Genomic DNA, 22660 nt, shown 5'->3' on the forward strand with positions numbered 1-22660 from the left:
TCCCTGAGCATCACTGCGTGGGGCCCCCAAATACACACACATAATAAACGAGATTAAGAGTTATGTATATATATATATATATAACCACATCAGAAATAACTATCATTTTTAAGGATCTTCTTACCCAACTTTGGAAAAACTATTAAGTATTCGGCATTGCACTGAGGACATGCCACTCTGGCAGTACTGTTTCCTCTTTGTTTTTCATCCACCCAGCGCTGTAGACAAGCCTGGTGAACCCATTTGGTAGATCCTCTGCACCTGCATGGTCTCACCCATTCAGCTGTTCTATCATCTTCATCAGTGGCAAAACACACCCAGCAACTTCTGTAAATTAAAAAGAAAGTAATGACATGTATGTTTAAGGTCCCAGCCAAGTCTTCACTGAGATCCCACTTTAAGGAGTAAGCTTCCTGGTATGTTTGATCACAGATACTCTATGCTACATTAGAAGTCTGGGTGGAGGAGCAGGAGCCAGAGTACGGCATGGGGGGCACTTGCCGTGTAGCCGATGGAGCCTTGATCCCCAGCACACCGCATACCGTATGGTCCCCGAGCCCCCACCAGGAGTGATTCCTGAGCAGACAGAGTAACTCCTGAACTTGGGGTTTTGGTGTGACCCCCAAAACCCCAAGAATTAAAAAAAAAAGGAATCTGAGTAGAGGGACATTCCACTTTTGGTTACCCCTCACTCCGAAGGGTGTCTGTTCTCTACCACTCCTCAACTCACCTTAAGCCCTGCTGGGTATTTGCACTTCCTTTCCTTAACCCTTTCTCAAAATTTGACTTCTTCAAAAAAGAAGGCTAAGCAGACAAAACACTTCATACAATTCTAGAACATTTTTTATATTTTTCTTACCCAGGTTCGATTCCTCCGCCCCTCTCAGAGAGCCTGGCAAGCTACCTGTGGCGTATTTGATATGCCAAAAACGGTTAACAAGTCTCACAATGGAGATTTTACTGGTGCCTGCTCGAGCAAACTGATGAATAACGGGACAACAGTGCTACAGTGCCGTGCTTTCTTATATTAATATATAATCTGCATTTTGCTTTTATGTAATTTCCTCCACTTTCCTTTAACGAACCACAATGCAGAGACAACCCTTAAGCTGCTTTTATCTTATAAAACCAAATAATTTACTTAAAAAAAGAGAAGACTCCCCAGTAGGACTCAGGAATCCAGGCGCTACTTACTGGACCCCTGCGCCCAGAGACACCTGTCCCCACATTACGGGCCTGACAGTTGAGTGCTTACCAGGTAATGTGGTGGTGCTGGCCAGGCCACACAGCACATTACCTGGTGGTTAGAAGTCACTGAGGTCACATCTAGCATTGCTGGGCATGTGCAGTAATGTGATGAATGAAAGAAAACAGGAAGCTGGGGCTACGGTTCAGTGGTAGAGCACTTGCCTTGCTTTTGGGAGGCCCCTGGGTTTGATTCTTGACACTGCACGGTCCCCTGAGCACTGTCATGAGCAACCCCAGAACTAAGCTAAACAAATAGCAGAGGTTTCATGGAAAGAGAAGAGTATTTACAATGAACTTGGGAATGAAAAGAATAAATGTAGTCAAAGAAAAAGCGGACTGGGAAAATAGGGATTAGGGTGCAGTCTAGCAAGCATCCGACCCAAGGTCAATCCTAAGAACGGCATGGCATTTTGAGCTTCACCTGGTGTAGCCCTGATGACCGATCATCATGCCTTAGTTGGGTGACCATCAACAGGAGTGGCCACCAAGCACAGCTGGTTGGGAGGCTCCTTCGCTTCCAAAACAAAACAACACAGAATCAAAGAGCAGGTAGGGAGCTTGCCTTGCATGTGGCTGACCTGGATTCAATCCCTGGCATCCCATATAGTCTCCTGAGCCCATCATGAGTGATCCCTCACTGCAGAACCAGGAGTTACTCCTGAGCACCGCTGGGTGTGGCCCCAAAACAAAATATTGAGAGAGAAAAAGAGAGTATGCAAACTTAGAAATGGAAATGAGTGTAAGGTCATAGACAATAAGATCTACAGGAATGGGGCTGAAAAGACAGTACAGAGATTAAGATGTTTATGATACATGCAGCTAACCCTGCTTTGATCCCTGGCACCAAATATGGGTCTCCGAGCCTCACCGGGAGTGATCCCTGAACGTAGAGAGTCAGGACTTACTCTTGGCTCTCTATGCTCAGCACCACCAAGTATGGACTAACCCTCCTCCCCCACTCTCACCCAATAAACAAAATCTTCAAGACTGAGAAGACAAGTTTATCTTTTGAGCCACATCTCACAGAGCTCAGGGGCTGCTAGCTCAGTGCTTGGGGGATCATAAAGTGCCAGAGACTGAACCTAGATGAGGCAGTTCCTAAACAAAACCAAAACCAAAACCAAAACCAAAGAAATCCAGTTGGCAGTGAAGTCTATCTTTGCAAGGCTTTGCCTTAGATTTTACTTTTTGCTTTTTGGATCACACTCGGCCATTCACAGGAGTTACTTCTGGCTCTGAAATTACTCCTGGCGGTGCTTGGGAGACCATATGGGATGCCAGAGATTGAACCAGGGTCAATGTATGCAAGGCAATCGCCCTACCCCTCTGTGTTATCTCTTCAGCCCCTGCTCGCTGTTCTGACGGTGTAGGTACTCCATATACAAATATATTCTGGTTCTGAAATTACTCCTGGCGGTGCTTGGGAGACCATATGGGATGCCAGAGATTGAACCTGGGTCAATGTATGCAAGGCAATCGCCCTACCCCTCTGTGTTATCTCTTCAGCCCCTGCTTGCTGTTCTGACGGTGTAGGTACTCCATATATATACAAATATATGGGCCAGGGGCTGGAGAGATAGCACAGCGGGTAGGGCGTTTGCCTTGCACGCGGCTGACCTGGGTTCGATTCCCAGCATCCCATATGGTCCCCTGAGCACCGCCAGGAGTAATTCCTGAGTGCAGAGCCAGGAGTAACACCTGTGCATCGCCAGGTGTGACCCAAAAAGCAAAAACAAAAACAAAAACAAAAACCAAATATATGGGCCAGAGGGATAATACAGCAGATAGGGTGCTTGTCTCTCACGGAGCTAATCTAGGTTTGATCCCTGGCATGCCATATGGTCCCCTGAGCCTCAGGAGTGATCCCTGAGTGCAGAGTCAGAAGTAAACCCTGAGCACTGCTGGGCTGGGTGTGGCCCCAAACCCAAACAACACACACACACACACACACACACACACACACACACACACACACAATATACATATAGTACTTTTTTTTTTTTTTTTTTTTTTTTTTTTTTTTTGCGCTTTTTGGGTCACACCTGGCGATGCACAAGGGTCACTCCTGGCTCTGCACTCAGGAATTACCCCTGGCGGTGCTCAGGGGACCATATGGGATGCTGGGAATCGAACCCGGGTCGGCCGCGTGCAAGGCAAACGCCCTACCCGCTGTGCTATCACTCCAGCCCCTACATATAGTACTTTTAGGAAAACCTTACAGGTTTTTATTTTTGTTGTTTTGGGGCCATGCCCAGCTATGCTCAGGGATCATTCCTGAAGGGGCTTGGGTCTGAACCCAGGTCAGAAACATGCTAGGAAAGCACCCTACCCGCTGTTCTATCACTCTGGTCCTACTTTGTTTCAAGAGAACAAGCACTCCTTAACTACGAATATGTTTAAAAGTCTATAATCTGGTAACGGAAGGAAAGTTCTATTTAAGCTGTGGAGAAAAAAAAAGGTACAGTGCTATTCCTCAGGATTAAAACTCTTAAACTCTGCATAGTATAAAACAAGAAATATACCACCGAGGAAAACACTAAAAATCCCTTATTGGCTGATCCACCTAGGTGGAATCAAGTATCTGGATTTATCAGAAAGATAATCATATGCAAAATGGCAAAACTGAAGGGAAATATATCACAATAAAAGCAGTCATTCATATTCATGACTGCCCTTTGCCTCAGAACTTCATAAACACTACAAATATGATTTCCATCTTTTTTTTTTTTTTTGCTTTTTTGGGACCCACCCAGTGATACTCAGGGGTTCCTGGCTCTGCACTTAGGGATTACTCCTGGTGGTGCTCGGGGGGACCATATGGGATGCTGAGGATTGACCCCGGTTGGCCACATGCAAGGTAAACACTTTCCCTGCTGTGCTATCACTCCAGCCCCTAATTTCCGTCTCAAGGAAACCAAAGTCAGAATGGTTAAATGTAATAATGCCCATGGCCTCATAGAGGTATGATGCATGTGTCACTGATTTACCTGGAAGGCTTACAATACAATGTAACATATGATACTGAATATATGAAAGTTCTATAGAAACAGAAAACAGAGTAACTCTGCCTAAGGACTGTGCAATGCTTCAGGTGGTAATCAAGCTAAATACTTTCTAATATGTTAAAAGAGGAACTAATCTAAAGCAAGGGGCAAAAGGGTATGATTAGTATTGAGGCTAGATTATATTAATAGAACTAAATTTTATGAGTAAGGTATGGAAAGTTTAGATTTTATTTTATCGATGACAGAAATTGGCATGTTTTAAAGCATGGTATAAAAAACAGTAATTCTAACAATGCCTTATCCAACTCTGGACCACTCTGCAAGCCAAAGTGGAAAAGAAAAGCAAGACACAGAATCTGATAGGCTAGGGGACAGGAAGAAAAGGGAGGGAGAGGGTGAAAGGGAGAAAGACATGTATTTCTCCTTTTCTCTCCCCTCACATCTTCTAAAATTAAGTTTAAATAAAATCTTTCTTGTTTCACAAAAAAAAATTTAAATAAAAATACAAATAAATAAGATATGGATCTAAGAATTGTGGCAAGAGTACTTTATGTGTAATGTTTTTATTTTTGATGTATAAATGAAGTTAACAAAACTGTATGTTAATTACAGGCACTGGCCTGTGATTTAAAAAATGGTAGAGTGACGTTATTGAGAACAGATGCCAATTGACAGAGAATGATGAGATGCTTTAAAGGAAACTAAGATGGTTATATGAATCAGAAGGTAACATAGCATGTTCCTATCAGAAAACATCCTCCACAAGAATGCACATCTGTGGTTAATATTCTCTTGGAGAATACTAATTTGCTTTGTCATTGTGAAAGGCGGGGCTGAAGGCAGATTATTTTTCCTGTTCTTCCTCCCATTTGACTGTACTAGGGACTACATTCCTTGCCTACTTAGCAGGTAGAAGAGTATTAAATAACTTCAAATAAATTCCTGTTTAGTGTGAGATGAGATCCACAAATGCCCAATTTCCAGAAGTGGGCTAGAGAGACAGTACAGGAGGTAAGTCTTGTGCCTGGCATACAGCTGTGATCTGGTTCAAATCCCCAGCATAACATGGTCTTCTGAGCACTGCCAGGGAGCACTCTTAAACACAGAGCCAGAAACAGACCTGGAGAGTTTGTGACATTCTCCCTCCCCTCCACTCCCAAGTTTCCAGAAGCATCTTCCAGCTATCCAAAATTTCAAATCTGAGGATCAGGACCATAGAGATCATATAGGGGTTAAGGTGTATGCTGTGCACATGCCTGGCCTGGCTTGATTCCTAGCACCAACCAAGCAGCACCTCTTAGTACCAACTGTGGTGGCCGGGCAATCCCTGGCACTGCAGGGTCAAGCAGTCAAGGAGCACATCCTTCCTCCCTCACACTGAACCACTGGTCCAGCCGGCCAGCAATCACACGACAGGTGACTTGAAATCTGAAGTCCACCCCTGCAGTTTGCTACATTATTTTTGTCTATTTAATTAAAAAAAAATTCTTTTTTGGTTGTGGGCTACAGACATCAGTGCTGGGGATCAAACAGGGATTGGGCAGATGTAAATTTAATTTATTTTGCAATTGTTGTGGGGGTACATTTTTCAGTCCAGGGCCAGTAGGACCCCAACTGGTGGTGCTGGGGACTGAAAGCAGAGCCTCAGCATACAATGTGCTCAACCACTTGCAAACTATCCTAGAGTGTTAGGATATTTTTTGTCTTTCTACATATTAAATTCTAATTTTGAGGGTCAGAGAGATGGTATAAGGACAAAGTTCTTGCCTCGTATACCACCGATCATGGTTTAATCCCAGTACAACATGTGGCCACGGGGCACAGCCAGGACTGACTTGAGGAGAATGCCAGGACTGAAGAAATACGCATATAGTCGGCTGCTAATTTTGAGGAATATTAAAGAGAAAACAAGAAAGCAGATGGTGATATATATATATATCACCATATATATATGTATATATATATATATATATATATATGACAAAGTTCCTGGTAATGGAAGAAAGAAAAACCAACCAAGTTTCACAGAGCCTGATACAAAGATTATGAATAATTACAATTTCAGGGCAAATTATTTGACTCCAAACTTTTTTTTTTTTTTTTGCTTTTTGGGTCACACCCAGCAGTGCACGGGGGTTACTCCTGGCTCTGCACTCAGGAATTACTCCTGGCATTGCTGGGGGACCATATGGGATGCTGGGAATAGAACCTGGGTCGGCAGCGTGCAAGGCAAACGCCCTACCCGCTGTGCTATTGCTCCAGCCCCTCCAAACATTTTTTAATACTAGAAAATACCATAGTCTATAACTCTCATTTATTCACAGCAATATGAAAAGGTTCAAGTAAAATTTTACATAAAAAGCTCCTCATTTGAAAAAATATTTTAAAAAGCTCTTTAAAAAAATTAAAGACAATCTGTTAATCTTCGGCAGAGCCTGGCAAGCTACCCATGGCATATTCAATATGCCAAAAACAGTAACAAGTCTCACAATGGAGAAGTCACTAGTGCCCGCTCGAGCAAACTGATGAACAATGGGACGACAGTGCTACAGTGCTTGTTAATCTTGATGAATTTCACTATGCAATATTTGGGTATACACACACACACACACACACAACACACACACACACACAGATACTGAATAAACATACATATATACTTAAAAACTGCATGGTGGAATTTGTCAAGATTAATAACTGCTAAAATAAATTTAGCAAAAATAATTTAGTTATTTACAAAGCACAAAGCCAATTCACTGAGCTATTAATAAACTGCTTAGTTCAAAAGATCTTGAAGAAGGAGCCAAAGAGCTAGTGCAGCAGGTAAGGTGCTTGCCTTGCATGCAGATGACCCAGGCTGGATCCCTTGTACCACATGTGGTTTGAAACCTTATCCAAAGGAATTCCGGAGCCCTGCTGGTTATGGCAAAAAACCCCAATCAAACTTGAAAGACTAAGTGGTACAGTTTAAGCTGAACACACCATTCATGTTACAAATAAAAACAATCTTCATTTTATTTGACAATCAAATACAAAATCAGACTTTAAACTCCACAAAGGTATTTTTATTATGTTTACTACATCCCGCTCGCACGACAGGCTGGCAAGCTACCCGTGGCGTATTCAATATGCCAAAAACATTAACAAGTCTCACAATGGAGACATTACTGGTGCCTGCTCAAGCAAATAGATGAACAATGGGACGACAGTGCTTCAGTGATACTATAAAGAAGGGCCTAGAACAGTAACAAAACTATAAGGGCAATCAATATTTACCAAATAAGTTCAATAAATATAAATGTTTACTATAAAATACCTCTTATCCCATAAATTAAAGAAGCCTATATATCACATACATTTCCTTAGCTTTCTTAAGGATTAAAGCTGTATTGAAGAAATAAACTTATGGCCAATTTCTATTTTTATTTTGTTTTGGTTTGGTTCTGGGGTCACATCCAGCAAGGGTTTACTCCTGGCAGGGCTCAGGAGACAATAAAAGATGTTGAGGAGTGAACCCAGCTCGGATGCATGCAAGGCAAGTGCCTTACCCTCTATACTATGCAAGACAATATCTGAACTAAATTTTGTCCTTCAAAAAGTATGCTCCTGGGAAGGGAGGTAGGTATTCTAGCGAGGGGAATGATACTGGAGTTATGTACATGAGAAACCATCACAGTCCCAGTAAATCACAGAACTTCAATTAAAAAAAAATTATACCACAGTGGCTAGAGTTGTTTAGTATCTTACTTTTTTGGTGCGTGGTGGACCTTGCGGTGCCAGGGATTGAAACAGAGAATAGAAGGAAAGCATGCACTCTAGCCCAGAGTTAGTTTCCAGCCCATTATACTAGATTCTTAATACCTCCTGTGTGCCTAATATATGAATAACATTTTATTGCTTATATGTATCCTCATTATTGCATATAACTGCTCTCATTTATACAATCTTATGAGAGAGGATATTTAATTAAAACGATGTACAGGGAGCTGCTAAGATAGCACAGAGGGCTGAGTTCTTGTCTTGCACACAAGCTAGACTGGGCTCTATCTCTGGGACCCTACATGGTCCCTTGAGCACCACCAGGAGTGATCTCTGAGCCCTGAGGACTGCTGGGTAAAGCAAAAAGAAAAAAATGTACAGGCTCAGATTTTAATTTCAACATTGCAAAGCTACCCTAGATAGTACTGGAGTCATGGTGCTTGCCCTGCATGCTGTCAGCCCATTTGATTCCTGCCACTGCTTATGGTCCCCTAAGCATGGCTAGTTGTGGCACAAACAAACAAACAGGCCCAGGGAAACAGCACAAAGATCTGGAGAGCATATTTTGCCTGAGGGAGCCTGAGTTCCATGGCACTGTATGATGTCTGGGGCAATGCTGACAGCAAACTCCACTCTCTGACTACCCTCCCAACCCTGGTCCCCAGCACTGAGCAGCCCACAAACAACGTTGGATACGGTCCAATACTCCATTCCCCTTCCAAAAAGGAAATTCCTTATGATTCAGCAATATCTCTCCTAGGCATTTATCCAAAGAATATAAAAAATACTAGTTCTGAGAGATATTTGAACCCCTGTGTTCATAATATATTCGCACCAGGCAAACATGAAGTCAACACGAATGCCCATTCAAGAAGACTGAATAAAGAAACTGTGATGGGGCTGGGGAGATGATATAGTGGGTAGGGTACTTGCCTTGTATGCAAGTTGGCCTAGGTTTCATCTTTGGTACCCTGAGCCTTGTCAGGAGTGATTCCTCAGCACAGAGCCAGAAATATGCTTTGAGCACCACTTAGTGTGGCCCTAAAACAAGAAGCTACTCTCTCTCTCTCTCTCTCTCTCTCTCTCTCACTCACACACACACACACACACACACACACAACCAGGAAGCCAGGTTACAATTTCCAGTATCACATGGTCGCCAAGTACCTATGGGGTTGATCCCTGAGCATTAGCTTGGAGTAGCCACTGGGCACCATACCAGGTGTGGTCCCAAAACAAAAGATAAAATCAAACCTATTTGAGATGAAAGAGATGGATCTTGGGGGTAGAAGAGAGACTGCAAGCACGGGTGCTTTCTTGCCCAAGGTGAAACTAAGTAAGGAGTGATCCTTGAGTACAGAGCTAAAAGGAAACCCTAAGCACCTCCCAATTTACCCAAAAACCAAAAAATGGATTCTTGAAGTGATAATAAGGGAGTGAAAGACAATTACCTGATGGCTTCAGTTCTGTGTGGAATCTAAATAAAGAAAATGAACTGGAAACCCCAAGAAAACTCCTACATTCAGTGAAGACCATGGTGACTGGCAGAAGACAAGGGGAGGAGTGAGTAGAGGGGTCTTTCTAGTGGTGGGACTGCACTGGAATTTAGATGGCTAAAATTCCCACCCTTATGCACAGAGGTGGGAAGCAAAATTGAAAATCTCTATTACTGTAAACTTATGATAAAACAACTTAGAAGAAAATTATAGGTGCCCTTCCCTACCAGAGGGTCAGGCATCTATTCATGGCTTTATTTTTTGGTTTGTTTTGGGGCATACTCAGAAGCTACTCCCATCATTCAGGGGTCACTTCTGGTGGCGCTGGGGGACCATAAGCAGTATAGAGTATTGAACCTATTCCTCCAGCAAAAGCATGTGTTCCAGTCTACTAAGCCATTTCTCTTACCCCGCCTTTTCTTTTTGGGGGGGTTGAGCCACACCTGACTATGCTCAGGACTTCTGGCTTTTTTACCTGGGAATCACTCCTGGAGGGGCTTGGGGGACCATATGGGGTGCCAGGTACTGAACCCGGGTAAGTCACATGCAAGTGCCCTACCAGCTAAACTATCTTTCCAGTCCCTGCTTCATTCATATTTGGAAAAGATCTTCAGGTGACTTATTTTTTTCGGATGGTGGTGGTGTGGGGAATCAAAACTCTCTGCTTCACACACGGGCTCTATCCCATTTCTCTCCAGGTTGTTGCAAACTTCTGAGTTAGTATGGTCTTTGAATATCATCTTAAGAAGCAAACTTGATCCCCTGCACCCCTTGTGCCCTCCTGGAGCCCCACCAAGAGTAGACGCTGAGTACACAGCCAGGAATAAGTCTTGGCCACTGCTGGGGGTAGCCCCAAAACCAAAGCAAAAAAAAAAAAAAAAGATATGTCCAAGAGGTCATGAAAAGTACTGAAGATGAGGGTAGGCTAGAAGTATAGTTAATTGCTTCAGTAAATGTAAATAGAATCTCCAAGGTTCTGAGTAGTTTCAAATGTCTCCCTAGCAGTCCCTGGCTGCTGCTTTCTTTTACGGAAACCCTCAAAGAGTATATGAAAGCCTGGTTAGCTTTTGGACACAAAAATTTATGTACAAGTCACCTACATTAAAGTGAAAGTACCAAGCCCTCAGAAGAATGAATTTAATTACAAAATCATCTTCACCAGAATGGGGGCTCTTTTTACTGGGATGGTCAATGGTTGGAGGTCCTCTCTGGGCTTAGCAGCCTTCAGCAATGTGTCAGTATGCTAACTTACACTAAAAAGAAAAAAACAGGCAAGTTACCACAGCCTCAGTCAACTGGAGGAAATATCAAAGTCATGCCATGCATTTGTTCACAAAACAAGTAACTACTGGTATACCTATACCAGGATGTTCCCGTAGATAAACAACTCTAGATAAACAACTTGTAGACTTCCAGAAGCTTGGATACTACTTACATATAAAAAGGAAGTAGGCAGTACAACCTAACTTAAAAATGCACCCATTAAGAAAGGGTTCGATGAATCACTAGACCACCCCAACCAAGAAAAAAGGCGGCAATGTTTCTATCAATGAAGAGGTTCCCATTATCCTATGCTCCGAAAGAAAATATCTGCCATTCTGGGAGCCGTACTTCTGGGCGAGGCGGATCCCAACAGCCTTGAACTGGGTACAATCTCAACCTGCCAACTTAACTGGAACATCGACTGGGTACAAAGACGGGCTACTTACTACCTGCTGGACAGGGCAAGTTGTAATGGTCAATAGAGAGTGGTCAGCAACCACGGTCTGCAAGTGCTACTCCAGGTTGAGAACTTGACAATGGGGTGTGTGTGGGGTGGGTGGGAACACGACATTCAGGGGTGCACCCCCAGATCTATAAACAGCAGAGGGAGGCGCAGCTTATTTCACCAAAAGTTTCACGGCCTGGAGCACCCCCTCCCTCCTTCCCCTCCAGAAAGGGCAATGAAACTTCAGCCCAAGAGAAAACTTTTTCAGGGTAATCTACAGGACCGGCGACGGTGCTCGGCGCCCAGAGCTGGCCCGATGTGGCTATTTGCCATAACCTCTGCTCTGCTCTGACCGTTACGGCTCCCTTGCGGATACTCTGACCTTACAGGTCGGGGGGTAGCGGGTGGAGATGGGGGTTGGAGGCACGGAGTCCGCTCAGGAGGATTTCCTCCGGCACGCAGCTCCTCCTGGGAGGAAGGGTCTTCCAGCTGAAGGGCGGGCTGGCTCCTGGGGGCCGGCGTCGTCCCCGACAGACACGTTACACCGCCGTCTGGGGGCGCGGTGGGGTGGGCGGGAGGCGGGCGAGAAGAAAAATCCGCGGAGCCCCCCACGCCCCCTGCTCGAGCCCCCCACACCCAGTCCTCCCCGAGCCGGACGCCACCCCGGAGCCCGGCGGCGCGGGCAGGCCGCCCGCCCGCCCAGGCCGCCCGCCCCGGGTCCCGCGCTCCCAACTTGGGTCCCCCCACCCCCCCGAAACCGTGGAACCCGTCCGGGCCCCGCCGGGGCGCCCGAGCTCGCCGCGTCCGGGCGGCGCGTACCTGTCCAGCATCTGCTGTAGGGCTTGGTCCGGCATCTTCCGCCGGGCCCCGCCGGGGACAATAGCACTGCGAGAGGCGGCGGCGGGCGTAGGCCTCGGGGCCGCGGCCGCCGCGAACTCACCGCCCGGCCTCTCCCGGGGCTGCTCCACCAGCCGGGCGGCGGCGCGGCGCGGCCGACGGGCGGCGGGACAAGGCGGCGGCGGCGGCGGCGAGCGACGGCGACGGCGACGGCGACGGCGACGAGGAGGAGGAGGACGAGGAGGAGGAGCCTGACGCGGGGAGGCGGCGATCGCGGCCCGGGTTCCTGCCCGTCGGCCCGGGGTTCCGGTCCATGGACCGCGGGGCGCCGAGTCGCGGCCGGCGGCGGAGGAGCTACCTCTGTGAGGTAAGAGTCGGCGCCTCCGTGCGCGCCGGGGTCACACGACGCCAGGCGGCCCGGAGCAGCCTGGGAGATGTAGTCCCCGCACCGTCCCCGCGGCAGGCTGCACCGCCCGCCCCGACCACCGCCGCCCTCCCGTTTCCTTCCTCCAGGGGGGGGAAAAATGTCCTTCGGGCCGCTTTCCAGGAAGCAGCAGGATGTGCCGCTCTGCTGTCAGTAGCAACAAGGTCAGCCCGCCCCGCCGGTTTCTTTCCTCGCTCAGCCCTCGCCCGCAGGTGGGACCGAGCCAGGTGAGGGAACGGGGGCGCGAAGGGCCACTTCTCGTCCGGGGCCCTCGGCCCCCCGCCGTGGCGTTGTGGGCGCCGCAGGCCGTGGCTGGGATGGGGGGGGGGTGGGGGGGGCGAAGCTCCGGCTGGGAACCCGGGGGTCCCGCGGCAGCCGTCTGACGCGGCTGAACCCATTTTGGGGCGGGGTGGGGGGAGCATTACACAATCCCCGCCGGGGGTCGGATGCGCGCCGGGCGAGGGTTATTCCCGAGGGGGTTGCGTGGGCAAGGCTGTGCCTGTCGCCCGGATCTGGAGCTTTCCCCCTCGCCTCCCCTCTCCCCGAGCCTGGCGTGGTGGTGGTGGTGGTGGTGGTGGGGTGTGTTTGCAGGGGAAGTGAGAGGGGCGGGGGGTGCACGATGATTTTCTCCTTCTCTCGAACCCTTCTGAACCGTGCCTTGGCTTTCCAGGGCTCGCCGACGCTCTCCAAATGGAACACGTCGCGAATAAACAGCTCGCGCTTGCTTACTCAGCTGTGGGTTGTCAGGGGTGTTTGTTTCTCTCCCTCCGCTGCCGGTCTCTGTTAACCGTTTCGAGTCGCCCCGACGCTTGCAAGCAGGTGGATGTGCGCGCGGGTGGGTGGGTCGTGGGATGGAGGGGGAGGGGAGCATCGGGTGGTTCTCGAGCGCTCCGAGGGGACCGCTTTGGCCAGAAGCAAGTCATGTTGATTTCAGCCCTGGCGTCTTTGGACCGACCTGTGGCTTTTCCCCCAGTGCCATGGTTGCTTAGGACGTTTGATCGGTTTCCCTTGGTTAAGCCCGATTTCCGCTGCAAGATGTTTGCTTTTCCCTTTTCATCAAAATGTGTTTCTTCAGCTCCTTTCAACGTGAAATGTTAGGAGCAGCTTTTAGTTCTGTTTTAAAGTTTGCTTCCTGAGTCTGTTTGGACCAGTGTTCATTGCCAGAAAATGAAAACAAAACATGTGACCAGAAGTTCATTTGGCCTCCGATTTCTGAAAGATGGCTTTTGTGAAGGGGCTTTTGGGGATTTGCATAAACCATAATTAGTGTTTCCTCACCTTTAAAAAAAAATGGATTGAGAAACAGTCCCTCAGGAAAGGGAAATAAATATTTGGCTTAATCAGGCTGTCTGATATTTTAAATTCCCATTTCTTGCCCCTCCGACTGCATAAGCCTTCCTTAAAGGTCTGAAGCAATTCTCAGCTTCTTGTACATATGAAAGGAGATGTACTTGTTCATCTTGCTCAATAAATAGAATTTTATCTTTGCGTATTGATTAGATATGGCAGATTCCAGATTACATTGATTTTATGACTTACCCTTAAAGGAGTCTTTTAAAGGGATGGGCTGGTGTTTTTTGTTTGTGTTTTGGGGCCACACCCTGCGATGCCCTGGGCTTGCTTCTGCCTCTGCTCAGGGCTGACTCCTGGGTGTGGCTTGGGTGTTCCAGGAATCAGACCTGGGGTTGGGCTCGTGCAAGGTAAACGCCCTACTCCTGGTGCTATCTCCCCAGCCCTTAAAGGAGCTCTTACCTCACCTTGGAATTTGAAACCCATACTGTGAAGAAATGGGTTCTTGTTGATAGCAAAGCTCTGTGTACAGATTAACTTCATTATTATTTAAAGGACTATATTAGCATCTTCATAACAGTCCTATTTGTTGGCTATGTTAAAAGCCCTCTGAAAATATAAAAAAAAAAAGTTACTCAGAATCAATTAGCACCTGATCCAGTAATTCCATTCCTTGTTGCCTACAAGAGAAATAAAAACATTGTATCTACATGAAGAGTTATATGCTAACATACATTGCAACATTATTGCTAATAGTGATGAAATGGAAACAGAACAAGTATCCATCAAGGAAACCAAATGTGTTTCTGTACAATTGACTATTATTAGATGATAACAAGTAATAATAATAAGTCCTGATATATGTGATAATATGGAAGAAATCTGAAAACATTTTGTTTGTGGCCAAAGAGATAGTACAGGAGTTAAGGTGCTTGCCTGGCCTGGGAGTGATCCCTAGATCCCTAAGCATAGCTGGGTATGTGGTCCATATCTCCTACCCTTCTCAAAAAACAAACAAACAAAAAAACAAACAAACAAAAAAAACCCCAAAAATCCCAACATATTTTGCTTAGCGAAAGGAACTAGTCACAAAAAAACGTGTATTGTATAATTCTATTTATATGATAAGAATAAACAAATTTGGGCCATGAATGTGATGGAGCTACAGGTTGTGGAGCCAGATGCTTTTATTTGTGAGAACCTGGCAACACACACAGACAAAAATAACAACAAAGAAATTGATTAGTGATTGCCTTGGGCTAGAGGCATTAGGGAGAAGTGGGGAACGATAGAGAATGGGTTTGAGTATTTTGGTGGGGTATGAGAATATTTTACAATTAGAATGGTGTGATCACTCAACTTTGTGAATTATGTATCTCACTTTAAAAAAGAAGTTAGGGGGCTGGAGCGATAGCACAGCGGGTAGGGCGTTTGCCTTGCACGCGGCCGACCTGGGTTTTAATCCCAGCATCCCATATGGTCCCCTGAGCACCGCCAGGGGTAATTCCTGAGTGAAGAGCCAGGAGTAACCCCTGTGCATCGCCGGGTGTGACCCCAAAACCAAAAAAAATAAAAAAATAAAAAAAAAAGTTAAAGGGTTGAGGAAATAACTCAAAGGTCTGGAGCGTAGGCTTTGCATGTAGAAACCCTGGATATTCACCAGATCACTGCTGGGAACAGTCCTTAAAGCACAACTGAGTATGGCCCAAGCACTCATCCTCCAATAAATAAGGCAAAATTAGATTCTGGTAATGGTGGTAAGCTCTATAAGTATGTTAAAAATATGAATTGTATATTTAATGAGTGAATTTTATGGTGTGCAATTTATATCTCAATGGACCTGATTAACGAAAGTAATTTGAAACATCACCATCCCTGACTATACTGCAAAGCTGTAGCATTGAAAACAGTATAATGTTGACATAAAAACAGAGATGGTTACAGGGGTTAGGTGCTTGCTTGCATCCCATCAACAGCAGTTTGAATCTCTGGCACTGCATATGGTCTCCTGAGCATAGAGCCAGAAATAGCCTCTCAGCACTGTCAGGAGTGGCCCAGGCTCCCCCCCATGAGCCCCCAAAAGAAAACAAAATTAGAGACAGATCAATACACCAGAATAGAAAGGCCAGAAATGAGCATATGGATAGTCAAATTAATTTACAGAAAATGAGGTAAAAAAATAGTACTGGGAAAACTGGACGGTCACATGAAAAAGAATCTAATTAGACTACTATATTATACCATATGCAAAAATTACCTCAAAATAAGTTAAAGACCTGAACATAAAATCTGAAACCATAAAACTCCTAGAAGAAAACAATGAGGCTTTAAAAAAAGATCTGACAATAGGGGTCAAAGAGATAGTACAGTGACAAGGCTCTTGCCTTGCACGTGACTGACCTAGGTTTGATCCAAAGTGTCACATATGTGCTCATTGTACTGCCAGGCGTGATCTCTGACTGCAGCAGAGCCAGGAGTAAGTACGGGCTCACTCAGCCCAGTGTGGCCCTCAACCAAAATAAGTAAATCAGTAAATCTGACAAAGATTAAAGTAAACAAAAAGTGAAAATAAGGAAACGGGAATATAACTAAAAGAGCTTTTGTACAGCACAGGAAACCATCAACCAAATTAAAAGGCAACCTACTGAATGGGAAATGATATTTGCAAATCTATGTCTGGTGAAGGGGTTAATATCCAAAATCTATGAAGAACTCATATGGCACAATAACAGCCAATAAAAGATCTTGTTTAAAAATGGGCTGCGGTGAGTGTGCACCCAAGGCTTCTTCAGCACCATTGGGATGGCACCTCAGGACCCGGGCAAGCCCATCTTCAGGTCCTTGCATTGACCCTCTGACCAGGTTGACAAAGAATCACCGACACTACCACCCTCTCCTCAGGACTCCTTAGTACTGCTTGGGAGGGATAAAAAGAATCTGAATAGGGGCTGGAGTGATAGCACAGCGGGTAGGGCATTTGCCTTGCATGCGGCCAACCCGGGTTCAATTCCCAGCATCCCATATGGTCCTCTGAGCACCGCCAGGGGTGATTCCTGAGTGCAGAGCCAGGAGTAACTCCTGTGCATTGCCAGGTGTGACCCAAAAAGAAAAAATAAAAAGAAAAGAATCTGAATAGATATTTTTTCCAAAGAGGACATACAGATAACTAACAGGCACATGCAAAGATGCTCAATATCACTGATTATCAATGAAGTACAAATCAAATCAGTACCACATTGAGATATCACCTCACACCTGTCAGAATGGCAATCATCGAAAGAATATGACCTGGAGAAAAAGAGTCATCAGTTTTCTATTTGTCAAAAAACATGGCTATTTGTTTTTATACCGATGACCGATGTAAATTGGTGTAATCATTGTGTCAAATATTATTTGATCTGGCAGTGCTGTTTCTGGCTATTCATCTGAAGAAAACTAATTCAGAAACAGTAATTCAGAAGCTTTATGGATCTCTCTGTTCATCGCAGTATTATTAAGAGAAGTCAGACTGGGAAATAACCTAAATGTCCACTGATGATGAATAATGCAGTTTGCTAGGTGGGAAGTTGTGGAGGAGGGTGGTGGAGGAAGGGTTTTGAGTCCGCTTTTGTTTTGGAGCTTTACTTGGCAGTACTTATTTCTGGTAGTGTTTGGGGTGCTAGTGATCAAATCTGGGGCAAACCACTCTCGCCCTTTGAGCCATCTTCCCATTCAAAGCATCTTGAGTCTGAATAAGTATGAAAAGAACACACACATGTATAAACATAGTGTTAACAGATCCTTGACCATTGTGGCTTTAGGTGTACTACCCCATGCAGATAGGGCTGGAGCAATAGCACAACGGTTGGGCTTTCGCCTTTCACATGGCCAACCCGAGTTTCGAGTTCGATTCCTCCGCCCCTCACGGAGAGCCTGGCAAGCTACCCGTGCGCATTGAATATGCCAAAAACAGTAACAATAAGTCTCTCAATGAGAGACGTTACTGGTGCCTGCTCAACAAATCGATGAGCAACGGGATGACAGTGACAGTGACACCATGCAGATAAATTTCATATATAACTTTAGATACCTCCAAACCTTAGTAGACTGATGTTGTAGTCTATTATAATATTTGCATACATTTCTCTCGACTTCAAATAGTATTTCTTATGGCTTGTGTGTTTTTGTGCATATTAACTCTTTATAATTTGTTTATATAGTACTAAATGATAAGACTATTACCCACATATGTTTTTTGTATTCATAACCTCTAATTTTCTTAATTTTTAAAGTATTTAAAAATTTAAAGTATTTCTAGGCTATGTGATTCATCTAATTGTTTTTCAAATTGACACAAATCACCCCTCAATTTTTCAAAAATTATTAACAATAATCTACCCATAGCGACCTGCACAGTTCAAGTACATGTTCAAAGGTCATCTATATATGTTTACACACAGAAGAATATTATTTATAAAAATAAAATCTTGTTATTTGCAACCATATGTTTTTGAACCCTGAAGGTGTGCTAACAAGACTCAGGCATGTGGCTTAGCAGTAGAACACTTGCCTTGCATGTGTAAGACCCTGAGTTTGATTCCTGGCACTGTCAAACAGCAAGGCCTGAGAGGTAGCAGGAGACCCAGGTTTGACCCCCAATAACTCATAGCACCTGAGTACCACCAGGAGGAATGCCCCAGTGCTAAGTTGGGAGAGTAGCTCCTGAGTGCAGCCAGGTGTATCCCAGCCCATTCCTCCGGACACAAACAAAAAACTGGGCCAGAGTGACAGTATATTGGGGAGGGTGCTTGCCTTGCATGGGGCTGAACCAGGTTCGATCCCCCCGCCACCCTGACATCCCATATGGTCCCCCAAGCATTGCCAGGAGTAATACTTGAGTGCAGAGCCAGAAATAGCCCTTGAGCATTGCTGGGTGTGATCCAAAATGCCAGGGGGGAAAAAAAAAGAAAAAGAAAGTCAGAGCTAAATATAGTACATTGATATAGCTGACACAGGTTCACAGGTTCCATCCCCGGCATCCCATATAGTCCTCTGAGGAGCACCAGAAATTACCAGGAGTAATTTCTGAATGCAGAGTCAGGAGTAAACCCTGAGCATCACTGGATTTGATCCCCCCACCCCCCAAAAAAATTAAATAAATAAATAGAAAGTAAGACATGGTGGCCCTGAGGCATAGTGCAGGGGCTTAGAGTACTTACTTTATAAGCACATGCTCAAGAGTTCAAATCCCTGGTAAACAGAGCATGATTCTTGCCATATGTGATCTTGGTGCCATAGTTGATTTCCACTAAACTGCAGTAAGGTGTTGTATAAATGCCACAAAAAGGGTTGTGACACTCAGTGAGCACTGTAACTAAAAAATTAGGTGTGAGCACCATGGCCAGGAAATGTGGCCACTGACAAGCATGTGTGTATCACAGTGACCCCTTGGGAAGCACCACAACCATACAACCATAATTCGGTTAAGAATATCGCCCTGGGTGGGACTGAAGAGGTAGTACAGCCGATAAGGCACTTGCCCCGCATACAGCTGACCCGAGTTCAATCCCCACCACCCCATATAGTCCCCTGAGCCATTATTCTAGGCATGATCTCCAGCATCCCATATGGTCCTCCATGCACCACCAGGGGTACGATATATATATATATATATATATATATATATATATATATATACACACACACACACACACATACATATATTTAATTTTGTTTTACTCTCAGATAGGAGCAATAGCACAGCAGGTAGGGCGTTTTCCTTGCATGTGGCCTACCCAGGTTCGATTCCTCCGTCCCTCTTGGAGAGCCCCGCAAGCTACTGAGAGTATCCCACCCGCACAGCAGAGCCTGGCAAGCTACCCGTGGTGTATTCAATATGCCAAAAACAGTAACAACAAATCTCACAATGGAGATGTTACTGGTGCCTGCTCGCGTAAATCGATGAACAATGGGGATGACAGTGCTACAGTTTTACTCTTGGGGAAGAGCGGATGTTGTGCCATCCTTAGCAGTGCTCAGGAGTGACTCCCAGCACCACTTAAGGGATTATATGCGCTAGGAATTCGAACAAGCCTTAGTGGATTGCAAGACAAGTGCTTTAACTCTAGTACTCTCTTTGGCCCCCACTTCTGCATTTCCCTTTTTAAGCAAACGTAAATGTCATAGAGGAGTGTGACAGATGTCTAAGTATGGACTGGCATATCCCAAGAGCTCCCTGAGAATATTTCTGGGGTTTACATGAGGTCAAGACTATTTTCACAGTAATACTAAAATATTTTTCCTTTTTTACTGCATTGGCATTTATACTGATGGCGTAAGCAATAGTGGATAAAACTGCTTGTACCTTAGCATCATTAAAGGCATTGGCACCAAACTGTATACCAAATTGTACTAATAGAGGTACTAACTGTACTATATAGTCTTTATCACCATATACATGGAGTAAAAATAAAAGTTCATTTAAGAAAATCCTGATTCAGCAGTAAAATGTATTCAATTTTTAAAAATCTTAACTTGTGGAAACATAATTTTTAATGTTCTATGTGAAGAAATGAAAAGGATGAATATTTCTGTATTCAAAGTATGGTTGTTGTCTCAGAGAAAGTACTTAAGTGATTGAGATGCAAGTTGAATAGACTGCTCATTGCACTGTTTTTAACCTGAAAGACTGGTAATGAGGAAGTTTCACACTCTAGTGGTGCAAAAGATACCATTAAAGTTAAAAACAGGACTGGGGTGGAGCAATAGAACAATGAATAAAGTACTTGCCTTGTATGCAGCTGACCCGGGTTGGATCCCCAGCACCCCATATGGTCCCCTGAGCCCTGCCAGGTATGAGCACAGAGCCAGAAGTAAGCTCTGAGCATCTCTGGGTGAGTCCCCCCACCCTAACCCACCCTCAAGAGATAGAGCACATACGTAGTCAGTGTACAAAGCCCTGAATTTGATCCCTCACACTGCCTAGACCTCGTGGCTATTTTTAAAGAATAATAGAAAGATATGTTCTTCAGGTCTGGAGTGATAGTACAGCAGGTAGGGCATTTGTCTTCCATGCAGCTGATCCGTGTTTGGTCTCTGGAATCCCATATGGTCCCCTGAGCACTGCCAGGAATAATTCTTTTGCACAGAGCCAAGAGTAACCCATGAACATCACCGGGTGTGGCTCCAGACGAAAAAAAAAAAATTCTTCAGAGTTGGGAAAATTAAAAAAAATCATATCTGAAAGAGAAATACACATTTAGAATATATAAAAATTTTTTTATTACAATTCAATAATAGTGAGGAAACTAATCCAATTAAAAATAGACAAGGGTTAAAGAGAAATAAAGGTTAAAGAGAAATAAAGCTTTTCTTGTCTATAGCTGACCCTGTTTCAATGCATCAAGTACTGCTGAGCATAGAACTTGGAGTGTCCACAGCAGACTCTCTAAATCTTTGCCACCCTCAGTAAATGGACAAAGAAGGGACTAGAGAGCTTGCTCAAGGTGCTTGAACATAAGCCTTGCATGTAGAGCCTCATGTTCAACTTCTAGTCCCCCATTCACACCCTGTTTCCCCAACATACGCACGCACACATATACAACATGGTATTGGCATACATGGCCCTGGTGAACCCTGAGCACCACTTCAAGGCCCTGCTAGCCCCCATCATCGAAAGTCTGCATAGCTGGATCAAATAGTACTGAGAGTGGCTGCCTGGCCCCTGAACATTAATGGGGAGGCTCCCCAAATGGTCAAATAATCTAAGTAGATAATTCTCCAAAGATGCACAAATGGCCTGAAAGCATGTGAAGATATGTTCACTAACGTTAGCTATCAGGGGAATGAAATAAAAACGACCATAAGAAGGACCTTAGAGATAGACCAGTGGGCTGACCATATGCTTTGAACTTGAGAGGTCCAAGTTTGGTCCTTGGCACCACCTGGTCCCCCAGCATCACAGGAATTCACTCCTAAGCACTGTAGGGTATAGCCCCAAAATAGAACAACACTGCTGTGAAGAATTAAAATGGTACACCGTCTTTGGAAAATAGTCTGACAGCTAAAGGGTAAACCTAAAAATTTCCTATGACCATGGGACAAGAGAAATAGTACAGGAGGGAAGGTACTTATTACCACCCCACTTTTTTGTGATCATACCCAACAGTGCTCAGGGCTTACTTTTGGCTCTGTGCTCAGAGATCACACCTGGTGGGCTTGGTGGACAATATGGGATGCCAGGGATTAAAACTGCAAGCAGCTGACCCAGGTTTGATCTCTGGCATCCCATATGGAGGGCTATGTGTAAGGCAGACTCCCTAAACACTGTACTATGGCTCCAGCTCTACCAACTGGTTTGATCCCTGGGACCTCATGTAGTCCCGTAAGCACCACCAGGAGTGATTTTTGAGCACAGAGCTGGAGTAAGTCCTGATTTCTACCAGTATGGCACCCTACATCAAAAAAAAAAAAAAAGAAAAAAAAAAGGAAAGAAAGAAAGGAGTTAAAAGTAGGGGCCTGAGAGAAGGCATTAAGGCACTTGCCTTGCATGTGGCAAATGCTGGTTCTATCTCCGGTACAATATGCTTCCCCTCAGTGCTGCTGGGAGTGACCCCAAACACCTCTGGGACCAACCCAAGCCACCCCCCCCAATAATGCATAATAAATGCAAATGAAAAGTAATGACGGAGAGAGCTCAGCTGGTTGAGTGTAAGCTTTGTATGGAGGAGGCCCAGGTTGGATACTAAGTGGGGTTCCAGGTTGGATTCCCAACACTTCATGTTTCCCTGAGTGGCAAAAATTGCCCAGTGAGTATTCTACATTAATAAGAGGAAATGATGCACTGTTACAAGCTATAGCATGGTTGAAGATTGGATATATTGGATATATTGTGCTAACTGAAAAAAAGCCAGCC

At 45.0% G+C, this 22660-nt stretch overlaps 2 protein-coding genes across 10 annotated transcripts in view; one reads left to right on the forward strand and one right to left on the reverse strand.

The window, feature by feature from the left end:
* The window catches only part of MARCHF5 (membrane associated ring-CH-type finger 5), a 40065-nt gene extending 27898 nt beyond the window's left edge, over window positions 1-12167 (reverse strand). The window contains exons 1-2 of the mRNA XM_055118886.1: window positions 12036-12167; window positions 125-327 (exon numbers count right to left, since the gene is read on the reverse strand). Of these exons, the coding sequence (XP_054974861.1) occupies window positions 125-327; window positions 12036-12070 (238 nt within the window). The 5' untranslated portion in view covers window positions 12071-12167. The remainder of the gene's footprint in view (window positions 1-124; window positions 328-12035) is intronic.
* A 137-nt stretch (window positions 12168-12304) lies between these two features.
* CPEB3 (cytoplasmic polyadenylation element binding protein 3) overlaps window positions 12305-22660 on the forward strand; it is a 203363-nt gene continuing 193007 nt past the window's right edge. For 4 of the 9 annotated variants that reach the window (XM_055118874.1, XM_055118880.1, XM_055118882.1 and 1 more), the window contains exon 1: window positions 12493-12704. The gene's annotated coding sequence lies outside the window, so the exon portion shown is untranslated. Of the gene's footprint in view, window positions 12421-12491; window positions 12705-22660 lie in introns of those variants that run through there. The other 5 variants (XM_055118881.1, XM_055118884.1, XM_055118875.1 and 2 more) reach the window with 4 other exon arrangements.

Source organism: Sorex araneus, chromosome 11 (assembly GCF_027595985.1).
Source record: "Sorex araneus isolate mSorAra2 chromosome 11, mSorAra2.pri, whole genome shotgun sequence".
Classification (NCBI taxonomy): Eukaryota; Metazoa; Chordata; class Mammalia; order Eulipotyphla; family Soricidae; genus Sorex; species Sorex araneus.